The 12,007-nt window shown below is 35.5% G+C and overlaps 1 protein-coding gene across 8 annotated transcripts in view; it reads left to right on the forward strand.

The window, feature by feature from the left end:
* PTH2R (parathyroid hormone 2 receptor) overlaps positions 1–12,007 on the forward strand; it is a 128,912-nt gene that overhangs the window by 80,599 nt on the left and 36,306 nt on the right. For all 8 annotated transcript variants that reach the window (XM_045034412.1, XM_045034410.1, XM_003991086.6 and 5 more), the window contains 3 exons: positions 5,281–5,378; positions 8,989–9,178; positions 10,360–10,513. In XM_045034412.1, the coding sequence (XP_044890347.1) occupies positions 5,281–5,378; positions 8,989–9,178; positions 10,360–10,513 (442 nt within the window). The remainder of the gene's footprint in view (positions 1–5,280; positions 5,379–8,988; positions 9,179–10,359; positions 10,514–12,007) is intronic.

The raw sequence follows: 12,007 nt of genomic DNA on the forward strand, positions 1-12,007 counted from the left end.
ATAATAAAATATAGTAAACATTTTTAAAAAGGAACAAGAGGCAAAATCTTTTGTTTCCAGTTAGGATGTAGGAAGCTGTAGGATGTAGGAATAGATTGAATAAGATGCAAAATTGTTAATTTGTAATAACTCATGATGAGCTACGGATGCCAAGAACTCTAAATGATCCTAATTCTGCAAATGGGAAAGCCCTTCCTATAAGAGACCTGTGACTGCTGTTTATCGCTGGGTTTGTAGCAGAGAGGAACAACCACACCATCGAAGGGGACAGAAAGAAAAGAGCCAGGCTTTTAAACCAACTTTTAACAGACAAGGGTTGGCACGAGGGCTTAGATTTCCAAGAAGTGAGCCACATTCACAGTGAGCTTTCACCCACCAACCAGTTGTTTCCCACGGGGCTTCACTGAGTGTGTGGAGGCCGTGTGCCAAAGGCTGGGGGTAGCACAAGTGGGCTAAAAGAAATCCCCCAAGAGTGTATAGGGCTCTCAGAATGAGAGGCAGCAGTTAGCCAAAGGCATAGGACAGAACAGAGGCCCCGTGGGACCTTCACTAGATGCATAATTGTACAGCCCATATGCCAGGGAAGGGCAGGAGAGCAAAGCAAGATCACTAGCAACTCAAAATGCTGACGGATGGTTCAAATAGCTGCACAAGTTCTGTGGCTTGGAAAATGTCAAGTGTGCTAAAATCCATATAATGGCCACTAGAGGCTGCTGGTGCTAAGATCTCCAGGTCTGCTGAAGGAGTCTTGATTCTGCTCTCGAAACCTAAAACCAGGATAAAAGGAATCACAAAAAACATAAAACAAAAAACTACAACAGAGCTCAACTCAGCTTAGCAACAGAGTAACTCAGCCTCCCTAAAGAACCCTGACAGAGGAAGAGGCCTGCCTTTCAGGCTGTTACCATCATATACTTTAGTCCCTGTTATTCAGTTACTTACGGGGCCTGGAATGTAACACAAATTATAAGGCAGGAACCCAAAATCTCTAGTAAAAATAACAGCAGAAAAAAAACCCAGATGATCCAGATGTTGGAATTTGCAGATGAGTAGTTAATAATAACTATTAGAAATATGTTAGATGATTTAGTGAAAAAGGTACATAACAGGTGGAAAAATCAGATAAATGAAAACTTTAAAAAATAACAAATTCTAAAATTGAAATATTCAGTTCAAAAATGAATTAATTTGATATTCAACAACATACTGGATACAGCATGGTAAAGGATCAATGCACTTAGGGGCGCCTGGGTGGCTCAATAGGTTAAGCGTCAGGCTCTTGATTTTGGCTCAGATCATGATCTCAAGGGATCATTACTTTGAGCTTCGAGTTGAGCTCTGTGCTGACAGTGTGGAGCCTGCTTGGGATTCTCTCTCTCTCCCTCTTTCTATTCCTCCTCCACTTGCACTCTCTCTCTCAAAATAAATAAGTAAACTTAAAAAAAAAAAGAAAATCTTAAAAGCAGAAAAAGAAAAATGGCACATTATATCCAAGGGAATAGCAATAAGAAAGATGCCTGCCTTTTAGTCAGAAACAATGGAGGCCAGAATACAATGGGATAACATCTTTAAAGTGATCATATGCATTAAGATAAAAGTAAGAAAATGATACATTGCAGACAAAAAATATGAGAGAATCTTTCTCATACCTTCAGTATAGGAAATAATCAAGAAAGTTCTCTAGGGTAAAGAGAACTTTACCAGACGGGAGCATAGATAGGTAGGAAGGAATGAGAGATACCGGAATGGGTATAAATGTGGATAAAAATGACAGACTAGGGGTACCTGGGTAGCTCAGTTGGTTAGGCGTCTGACTTTGGCTCAGGTCATGATCTCACAGCTCATGAGTTTGAGCCTCATGTCGGGCTCTGTGCTGACAGCTCAGAGACTGGAGCCTACTTCAAATTCTGTGTCTCCCTCTTTCTGCCCCTCCCCAACTTGCTATCTCTCTCTCTTTCTCTCTCTCTCAAAAATAAATAAACATTAAAAAAATTTTTTTTAAAATGACAGACTAAATCAATAAACAAAACTATTCTTATCATTATTTATTGCTGTTTTATATCTAATCTTTATATCTGTATCTATAATTTAATTCATTTAAAAGTCTATTGACTGCTTAAGGCAAACATAATAGTCTCTTATTAGGGTTTATAAATTATGTAAACAAAATCTAAAAGGGACATAGTCTGGGAAGCAAAATTGAATATACAATTGGAAACTTTAGTTTGTGAGATAGTTCAATATTATGTAATGTAGGCTCTGATGAGTTCCAGATGCATAATTGCTAAAAAATAACACAAGTGCAGTTTTAAGAAATAATTGGACCCCCACTCCCCAAATGGAAGGTAAGGAAGTAGGTATAGAGGAACGAAGAAAAGGTAAGACATCTAGAATGCAAATACCCATGTGTTATATTTAAACCCAACCTTAGCAATGATTGTATTCAATGTAAATGAAGTAAACAGTCACTTAAAAGGCAGAATGGGTAATAAAAGTATGGCTTAATTATATACAATCTTAAAGAAATGTACTCTAAATAGAAAGATACAGATGAATGTGAAGATAATAGATTGGTTGATATCAAAAGGGGGGATAAGTTATATGCAGAGCATACCTTAAGCATAAGAGAGTTGGTGTGACTAACTAGACTTTTTTTTTTTAACCAAACAAAATTTTATTTGTTTTTAAAGGTTCTTTTCTCCTCACTCTGCATTTGACCTTGTAGCCTCCCAAATGGTTGACACATATCTATGGGTAAAGACCCAGCACAAATTCATGCTGAATGTGTTTATAGTCAGGGTTTTTTCAGACACATTTTTTTAAATTTATTTTATTTTATTTTTTAAATTTATATCCAAATTAGTTAGCATATAGTGCAACAAGGATTTCAGGAGTAGGTCCCTTAATGCCCCTTACCCATTTAGCCCATCCCCCCTCCCCAAATCCCTCCAGTAACCCTCTGTTTATTCTCCATATTTAAGAGTGTGACTAAGTAGACTTTAAGACAGTATTATCTATGTGGAAGGACATATAAGAATGATAAAAGAATCCATTTGCCAGGAGGAAATAACAATCCTAAATATGCATGCATCTAGGGGCTTCATAAAACAAAAATTGTCAAAGCTAAAGGGAGACATCATCAAATCCCATCATATTGGAATTTATAAAAATGCCATTCTGTCAGTAATTGGTAAAACAATTAGGTAAAAACTTCCATAGAATATCTTTCAAATAATTTGATTAAAATGACATTTATAGAATACAATAGCCAAACACTACAAAATTCACATTCTTTTAAATTACACACCAAAGGTTCAAGTGTCAATAAATCTCAAGATTAAAATCATACAGAGTCTATTTTCTCAACACAAAAGAACTAATTGAATTCAATTAAAATAAAATAGGTAGACAGTTGACAATATGTGTTGGAAATATGTGACCCATGGCAAAAGTTTAAACTGAATAATTATCAAAGCTGAATATATCAAAAATTGGGGGAAACAGTAAAAACAGAGCTTTTTTTTATAGCTTTCAATGCTTAATTAGAAAAGAAGAAAGGTAACCATTCAATAATCAAAAGTTCCACATTAAACTGTACACAGTAATACCTACAACAAAAGGAGACATCAAAATGGAATTCTACAAAATTTTCAAGTAACGCCACAGCGTGGCAGGAAAAATAAAACAGAGAAATGAAAAATAGAACAGAAAACAAAAAAATAAAATAATGGACTTAGCCTTAACATATCAATATTATATTTGAAAAATGGTTTAAATATACCAATTAACAGAGATTGAAGAAATCTATTAAAAAACACGATCCAAATGTATGCTGTTTACAAAGTTTGGAACATTTCAAATATAATGCTATACATAGGTTACATACGTACCATACAATACTATTTGGCATAAGAAAGAACAAACTTGATATATGCAACAGCATGAATGGATCTTGAGGTCATTACTCTGAGTGAAAAAAAACAATCTCAAAAGGTCTCACACTGTATGATTCTATTTCTATAACATTCATGGAATTACAAAATTTTTTAAACTTAAAATTTTTTAAATATTTATTTTTGAGAGAGAGACAGACAGAGCACGAGTTGGGGAGGGGCAGAGAGAGAGGGAGACACAGAATCTGAAGCAGGCTCTAGGCTCTAAGCTGTCAGCACAGAGCCTGAACGGGGGCTTGAACTCACAGACCGTGAGATCATGACCTGAGCCGAAGTCGGAGGCTTAACCGACTGAGCCACCCAGACGCCCCTGAAATGACAAAATTATAAAGGTAGAAAACAGATTAATGGTTGCTAGGTGTCAGGGATGCTGGGGAAGAGGGGGGTAAATGTGACTCTAAGGGACCCCACTCTGTGGTGGTAGAATAGTTCTGTATCTTGATTGCATTGCTGGTTACAAAAATTTACACATGTGGTAAAATGATGGAGAATTATAAACACACACATTGCACCATGTCAAATTTCTGCCTTTGACATTTTAGTATAATTACGTTAAGATGTAACCACTGGGGGATACTGAGTGAAGGATACATTGGACTTTTTTTACTATCTTTTCCAGTTTTTGTGAATTTATAATCATTTAAAAAAATTAAAAAGGAATGGATCATTGATTCATGTAACAATATTGGTGAATATAAAAAACAGTATGTTGACAAAAACAGTATATACTATTTAATTCTTAGTCTAAGAACGGTCAAAAAATACATGAAGTACATGAACAGATGATGCCAATTTGTGATGACAGAAATTGGAACAGTAGTTACAAGGGGATGAATGGTGGGTGGGTTTCTGGACTCTCAAGGGGCACAGCACAGCTGGTTTGTCAAACCCATCAAACAGTTCATTTGAGATCTGTATTTTATGTAAATGACAGCTCAATAAAAAGTTAAAGCTAGAGATAGTATTCCAAAAATGACATCATTTTTACCAGTTTCCTCTTAGAATAGCCATGTAAAATGTGTTTTGTTTACTTCAAATATCACATTAGATATACAGCTCCACTAATTAAAGTGGACAGCACAAAAATTCATGAAGTAAATATTGCAACATTTAATTTTCCCTCAAGCAAGAAATGTCAAAGATTATTATATCTTTAACTCTGACTTGAATTTAGGAAGTAAAAGAAAGATCAGATGGATAATCAATGTTCTGTAAATGGGATAACACATTGCCTGTCTGTAAACAGGGGAAGACATGATTCTTAAGTTTATGCACATCTACTTATTTGTTGAAACCTGTTTTTCTAATTAAATCTCTTCCCCTTCAGCAAGAATTCTTCGAACGCCTCTATGTCATGTACACAATTGGATATTCTGTCTCCTTTGGTTCCTTGGCTGTGGCTATTATCATCATTGGTTACTTCAGGTGAGTGATCCCTTACCCCTTTTTCTGTGAAGGGCCAGGTTCTGTTTCCTATGTATAGAAGATGTAAAGGTGTCAAAATTTCTGCCCCCAAATATTTTTCTCAGTGCAAGTTTTTGAATTCAGCCTAGTGTTATGATATCATTTGGCTTTGAAGATTTATTTTTATGAGGAAATTCAGGGTTTTTGTTTTTGTTATTGTTTAAAAACTAAAAAAATCTTTAAAAGCATCAAAGCAGTATGAAACCAGTAAGCCAACAGATCTGCAGGACAGTGTATTGTTTGCAAAGTGATGCATGCAAAGTGGAGCAGAATGAGTTACAAAAATTTTCATTCCTGGTGCAAAGACTTCATTTTTCCCAAATGATTTTGGTGCCATTGGACAGAAATTCATTTAAAATAATTTCCCAAATTATCTGATGAGATAATCGCTTCTGTTGTGGTTTATTTTTTATCCACTGGGACTTTTGCCCGATTCAATTCAACTTAATCTAAATCAATACAAAATTTTGAGCACCAGTATGCAGATTAAACAGTGCACAGCATGTATGGGAAAGGTATACTCATGATGTTTGCAGCTAGTTTGTGACTCAAGTAGCTGAGAAAACAACTAGTATACAGTGTGAGAAGTGCTATGATTCAGGTGGTGGATGGTAATTTGGGAGGGCAGAGTAAGAAGAGGAGGAAAGACCTCCCAAATGAAGTGAAATCTCAAAAGACACAGGAGTATAAATAAGATTTAACCAAAAAGGACCATCGGGGAACAGAGTTTATATCAAGAAAAGATTATATCAAGAAAATCATGGAATACTTGAGAATTCAGAGTTGTGGTGTAGGTAAGTGATGGGCAGTGAGTGAGACAGGAGAGGTAAGCATGGTTGAGGATGTTTTGAGTCCTGAAGGTTATATGAAGAAATTTGAACTTTATCCAAAGACCAATGAGGAGCCATTGAAGAATTTTAAGCCGAAGAGTGACATGAAAGGTCACTTGTAAGGTGGAGGGTGAGTTGGTGGGAAGCAAGATAGGAAGCTCATTTGGAAGAGGGTGTCAGAATAACTCCGGACAAGAAGATTGTGGCCTGGCCAACAGCAGTGGCTTTGAGGATTGGCTACAAATGGAAGGTTTTGAGGTACATTCATTAAGACAATACGATTTTAAGAATTTAGTGCTAAGTTGTGTGTGGGAAAAGAGATGAGGGTAGATGACATATTTAAAAACCAAAATGTTTTATGTTTTGTTTCTGACCATCTTACAATCCCCTCTTCCTTGAAACTTCTCATATGTATTTCCTGTTTTGTCTTTCTCTTTTGATTTATCATTATCTAATGTACTGTCTGATGTTTTACTTATCTTTTTATTTATCTCTTCCTCTAGAATGCAAAGCTACATAAGAGCATTAATTTTTTTCTGTTTGCTCATTGTAGCATTCTTAGTAGCTGCAATGTACTTGATATGTAGTGGTGCTTAGTAAATATTTGTTGAATTAATAAATAAATGACTAGTTTAATATTCCAACTACTTCTTCTAAAATGATTACTCCTATTATGGTAGTATAGTTTACATTTTCAAAACTTTTTCTTTATTGATTCACTAGTCCATCTACTCAACAAGCATTTTTCTCTACCATATGATAGACTCTTTTTAGTACTGATGGAGGACAAGTTAAGATATGTTGCAGACAGGAAAAGGAGTATATACACCATTGAGAGAGACTGACTCATTAAATGATTATCAAATCAAATAATGTTAATACTATAATACAGGTTTTTATAAAGGGTATTGGGAACATCAAGGAGCTAGTCCAAAACTGACTAGATGACAGAGAGAGACTTCCCAGAACAACTGACATGTGAACTGATATTGCAATGATGAGAAGGAATTCAGTACATTCCAGAAGATGGGAACGGAATGTGCAAAACTCAGAGACAGGAAGGAGCAGAGTAGATGCTGGGAACATAGAAGAGTCCAATGTGAAGGCAGCATTTGATTCATAGGAAGAAGTGGCCAGGTAGCAATGGCCAGGAAGAAACTAGATTTAGTGGCACTGGGTTTTGCAGGCCCTTGTCAAAGGCTTTGAGTTTTGTCTTGTAAGGGTAGAGAATAGGGAGCTAATGAAAATTTTAAAGTAGAAAGGGAACACAATAATATCTGTAAAATTATGAAGGCGTTCTCAAAACAGCCTTGTGAAATTGGCTTGACAGTATTATCCCATTTTAGAGACCAAGTAACTGAAGCTCAGTGTCCAAGGTCACAATGTCACAGGTGGTCCAGTTGGAAACAGAACCTTCATCTTCCAACTCCTATCCAGAGTCCATTCCATTATACTAAGCGTAGCTCTGGTTGTTTAGAATAATAGGTGAATATTTATGAGAAAAAAAGCTACATAGAATTTCGGGAGGATACAAATCACTAAGTAGTAATTCTTCAATTTACATGGTAATTTATCACTCTATTTAACAAATTCTTTCTAGATAGTACTTTTTATACAGCTACTGTACTGTATAGAATGGTATACAAAAATTTGAGAAACTTCTGTCTCACAGAACAAAGTACTTTTTTATAGGATAGTAAATCATGTTGAGTCTTCTAAAAGTCAATACCTATTTATACACTCTGATGGCACTATTCTCAGTCAATGGTTTCCACAGACACCTGAAAACCTATCTGGTCAAATCCCACTTGCTTGTGAACAAACTCCCCCAAAAGAATCAGTGAGGAGGACTATCTGGGCAGAATGGACATGCATACATGTCCCTAACATACTAACAAAACACTTCCAAAATGTCTAAATTTAGCTCATTCTTATTTGGCCTACCCCCTCCTATGTTATGAAATATAAAAATATGTTATTGGATTAAAAATTTCTTGCTACCTTACCTTTGTGTACTTTGTCCTTTCTGGAAGAGAAGTAGGATTGTGTCCATTGTACAGGGAGATTGTACTGTCTCACAGTCAAGCAATGGTAGAGCTGAGCCAGATTATACATCCTTTGCTAAGTGTTGGGTTTTTTTTTTTTCCATCAAACTTAAAAAAAAAAAGGTCTCTTTTGGAGTTAGCTTTTTGCAAAGGAAATTAGTAGTACTGTACCTACTTCTAAGTATGTTATGACTTAAATTGTGTCTAAGATTCTTTTATGAACTCAAAGCTTTTTCTATTAAAGTAAGCTTGTTTACTCTTTAACATTATTTGGAAATAAAGTTGTGTAATGCTAGCAAAATATTTTACTTTTTCTTACAGAGAATGTATTGAAAATGTGAAAGTTCCACTGTTAATATTTATCCTTTTTCAAAATGGTTCTTCATTAACCATTTATTACTTTAATATATAGTTTAGTATAATGCTACAGTATAATATAGTATAATAATTAACTGCTAGATCAGAAGAAACATGGTAGCAGATCAGGATAAATTTGAAATCATTATCTCAAAAAGTTACATTTTAGTTTTTGATCCCAGTTGTTTCTATTGGAAATATATAGTAATGGGTTTCTGTCTTTGTTCACGCGTACTATATTTTATCCTTTTGTGGAGGAGTGTGGGCTCATTTATGTATTTTCTTTCCCCATTTCTAATTTCATCCAAATCGAAGTACTGAATATTTTTTTTTCCATAGACGATTACATTGCACTAGGAACTATATCCACATGCACCTGTTTGTGTCTTTCATGCTGAGAGCCGTAAGCATCTTCGTCAAGGACAAAGTGGTCCATACTCACATAGGAGTAAAGGAGCTGCAGTCTCTGGTAATGCAAGGTGACCTGCAGAGTTCCATGGAAGTGCCTTCTGTGGACAAGTCACAGTATGTAAGTGTTTTCACCATCTTCTCTCATTACTGATTCATGTAACGTTATAGATAACGTTACATTTTACAGTCCACTAAATATTAACTTGTTCGGGCTTATCTCTGAGTTAACAAAAATAGATGACCAATTTGTATAATGTTTACTACCTCAGTTCTGTCCTCAAGCTTCACACCTAGTTACTCATCATCTTAGACTATTAAAAGTGTTTGGGCTCTTTCCTCCAGAACATTCTGGCATGGAAACATCAAAAATCACATGACTGGAGTGCATTTGGTGTATGGCTTCTAGCCGCTGTCGTGGCTTTCAAAAGTAAAAAGCCCACTTGCAAAACCAGAAGTGTGGGATTTAAAAGCCCACAACGTTTAGTTTCTTTATTGTAGACTCAAAGACTTGTTCAAATATAAGACGACAGAGTACTTGATTCTGTTCTCAAATGTCCCGGGGTTATTTAGTGACCAGAATCACACAATATATTACACAATAATTCAGTTAATTAGATCTCTGATGCAATATATCTGGAAATCAAGGATACTAGTTTATATGCCTTGATGGTATGAATTGATACCTTTTCTGTGTCTTTGGCCTTTGCCCTGTAACTTTGTAGGCCCTCCTGATTCTGATTCTGGGCTGGCTTTGTGACTTGTTTTATCCAATAGGATGAAGTAGACGTGGTAGTGTGACAGTCGAGGGTAGAGCTCTGTGAGTGAGCCCAGCCAAGATTAGCTGAACCTGGCCCAGATCAGCAGAATCACGTAGTCAGTCCATAGAATCATAAGATGTATTAAATGTTTATTGTTTTAGCCATTGACTTCTGGGGCATAAAAAAGACAAGAATAAAATAAACTTATGGTAGAATAATGGCTAATATTTCTTCTTTATGCTCTTCTGTACTTTCCTAATTTTTTCTGATGATTAAGTCTTATTTTGATAAACAGGAGAAATTAAGGAAAAGTGATTTTTTGGTAACTTCTAATCTTATTTAAAAAAAATAGAATCAAGCCCATAGTCTTAGAGATGCGGTCTTAAAATAACTTTGTTCTCTCTTCCAGCAGTCTTGGCTTTCCTAGACACGGGAAATAGATTATGAAAAAGAAATGGAGAACTGCTTTTTGGTGGTCTGATATTGCATCTAGCACAGTTTAGGGTTCTAATATGATGCAATTCTGGTTTATTTGTAACAGATTGGGTGCAAGATTGCTGTTGTGATGTTTATTTACTTCTTGGCTACAAATTACTATTGGATCTTGGTGGAAGGTCTCTACCTGCATAGTCTAATCTTTGTGGCATTCTTTTCGGACACCAAATACCTGTGGGGCTTCACCTTGATAGGCTGGGGTAAGGTATTTATGTCTCCTTTCCCTTTAAACTGGATTGTGGATTTGAGGACTTTCTGTTAAGCCTATCCTTAGCATACTTTCAGCCATTTTCCTGAAATCTCTCCCCATTTTATCTTTATACCTCCTTTTTTCTCTTCCATTGTTCATTGGGGAAAGTTATTAAGATCAAGTCTGTAAGCCCCTCAGTGGTAAGAAACTTTTCATGTTTAACTTATGGTTGGTGTTCTTAGGCCAGATTCTTGAGAGAATTCTTTGGCAGGAATATAAAAGACCACATTGTTAGCCATAGACATTTAGAACTGCTATGCTCATGTCTTATGTCAATGTCCTGATTTAGCAATGATTTCATTCTAAATATTTTGATTTTTAAATTTCGAAGCTGTACTGATACATCATTGGTAAGTTGGTGAGAATTCCAGGAAGGAATTTATGAGACTGCATCTCCATTGCATTTAATGATACAAATTACAAGCTAATTATGTGGACTTATCATGTCTTTTGGAAAAAAATATTCAAATTACTTTATGCATATGTAATTAAAAAAAAAGGATAATCAGCTCACATTCCAAAAATGCCTTATCAGTACTAGACTGGACTAGGCACTAACTCAACATGACATGGGGAAAAGGATGTTGCTTTTTGTCCAAATTTAAGAGAACTTAAAACTCTTATGTGGCTGCAATTAAGAAACCTCATGATCAACAATTGCAGATCTCAATTGTTATTTTATTTTATTTTTTTAAAGCTTATTTATTTTGAGAGAGAGAACACACACACACACACACACACACACACACACACACACACACACGAGAGTGGGGGAGGGGCATAGATAGAGGGAGAGAGAATCCCAAGCAGGCTCCTCACTGTTAGTGCAGAGCCCTTTGAGGGGCTTGAACTCACAAACCGTGAGATCATGACCAGAGCCGAAATCAAGAGTTGGACGCTTAATCGACTGAACCACCCAGGCGTCCTTCAATTGCTGTTTTAATATTCAGATTATGAGGTGCTTGGCATTGGAAAAAAATTAACTAGGTGGTTCAAGATTACATTTGAAGGGCTTTTTTTTTCCTCCTCCAAAATAAGAACATTTCTTCGCTTGTTTTGCCTTAATATTGTTTTAACATTTGAAAATGTGAAGTAAGGAATATTGAATTTCCTGCTAGTTAAGGAATAAGATTTAAGAAAGCAAAGGGTCTATTTACTATAAAATTTCATTTATTATGAAATGATTGTTGTGAATAAAGTTTTATTTCTGAAGGCAGCTTGTCTGTTTTAAAGCTCTCCCTTTGACTAGCAGTTACTAAAAATAAAAAAAAAAGATGCATTTTATTTTTTTAGAGTACTTTGGAAATTTCCTCAATAGTGTTTGGCAGTTTGCCTTCAAATCAAAATTACATCTGTGTACGTACATAATTACTAGAAGTTGGTAAAGGTGTTGATAGAAAACATTTGTCTGAGTTACATTTTATATTTTGGATTTCAACACCAC

The sequence above is a fragment of the Felis catus genome, chromosome C1, assembly GCF_018350175.1.
Source record: "Felis catus isolate Fca126 chromosome C1, F.catus_Fca126_mat1.0, whole genome shotgun sequence".
In the NCBI taxonomy this organism is placed as follows: domain Eukaryota; kingdom Metazoa; phylum Chordata; class Mammalia; order Carnivora; family Felidae; genus Felis; species Felis catus.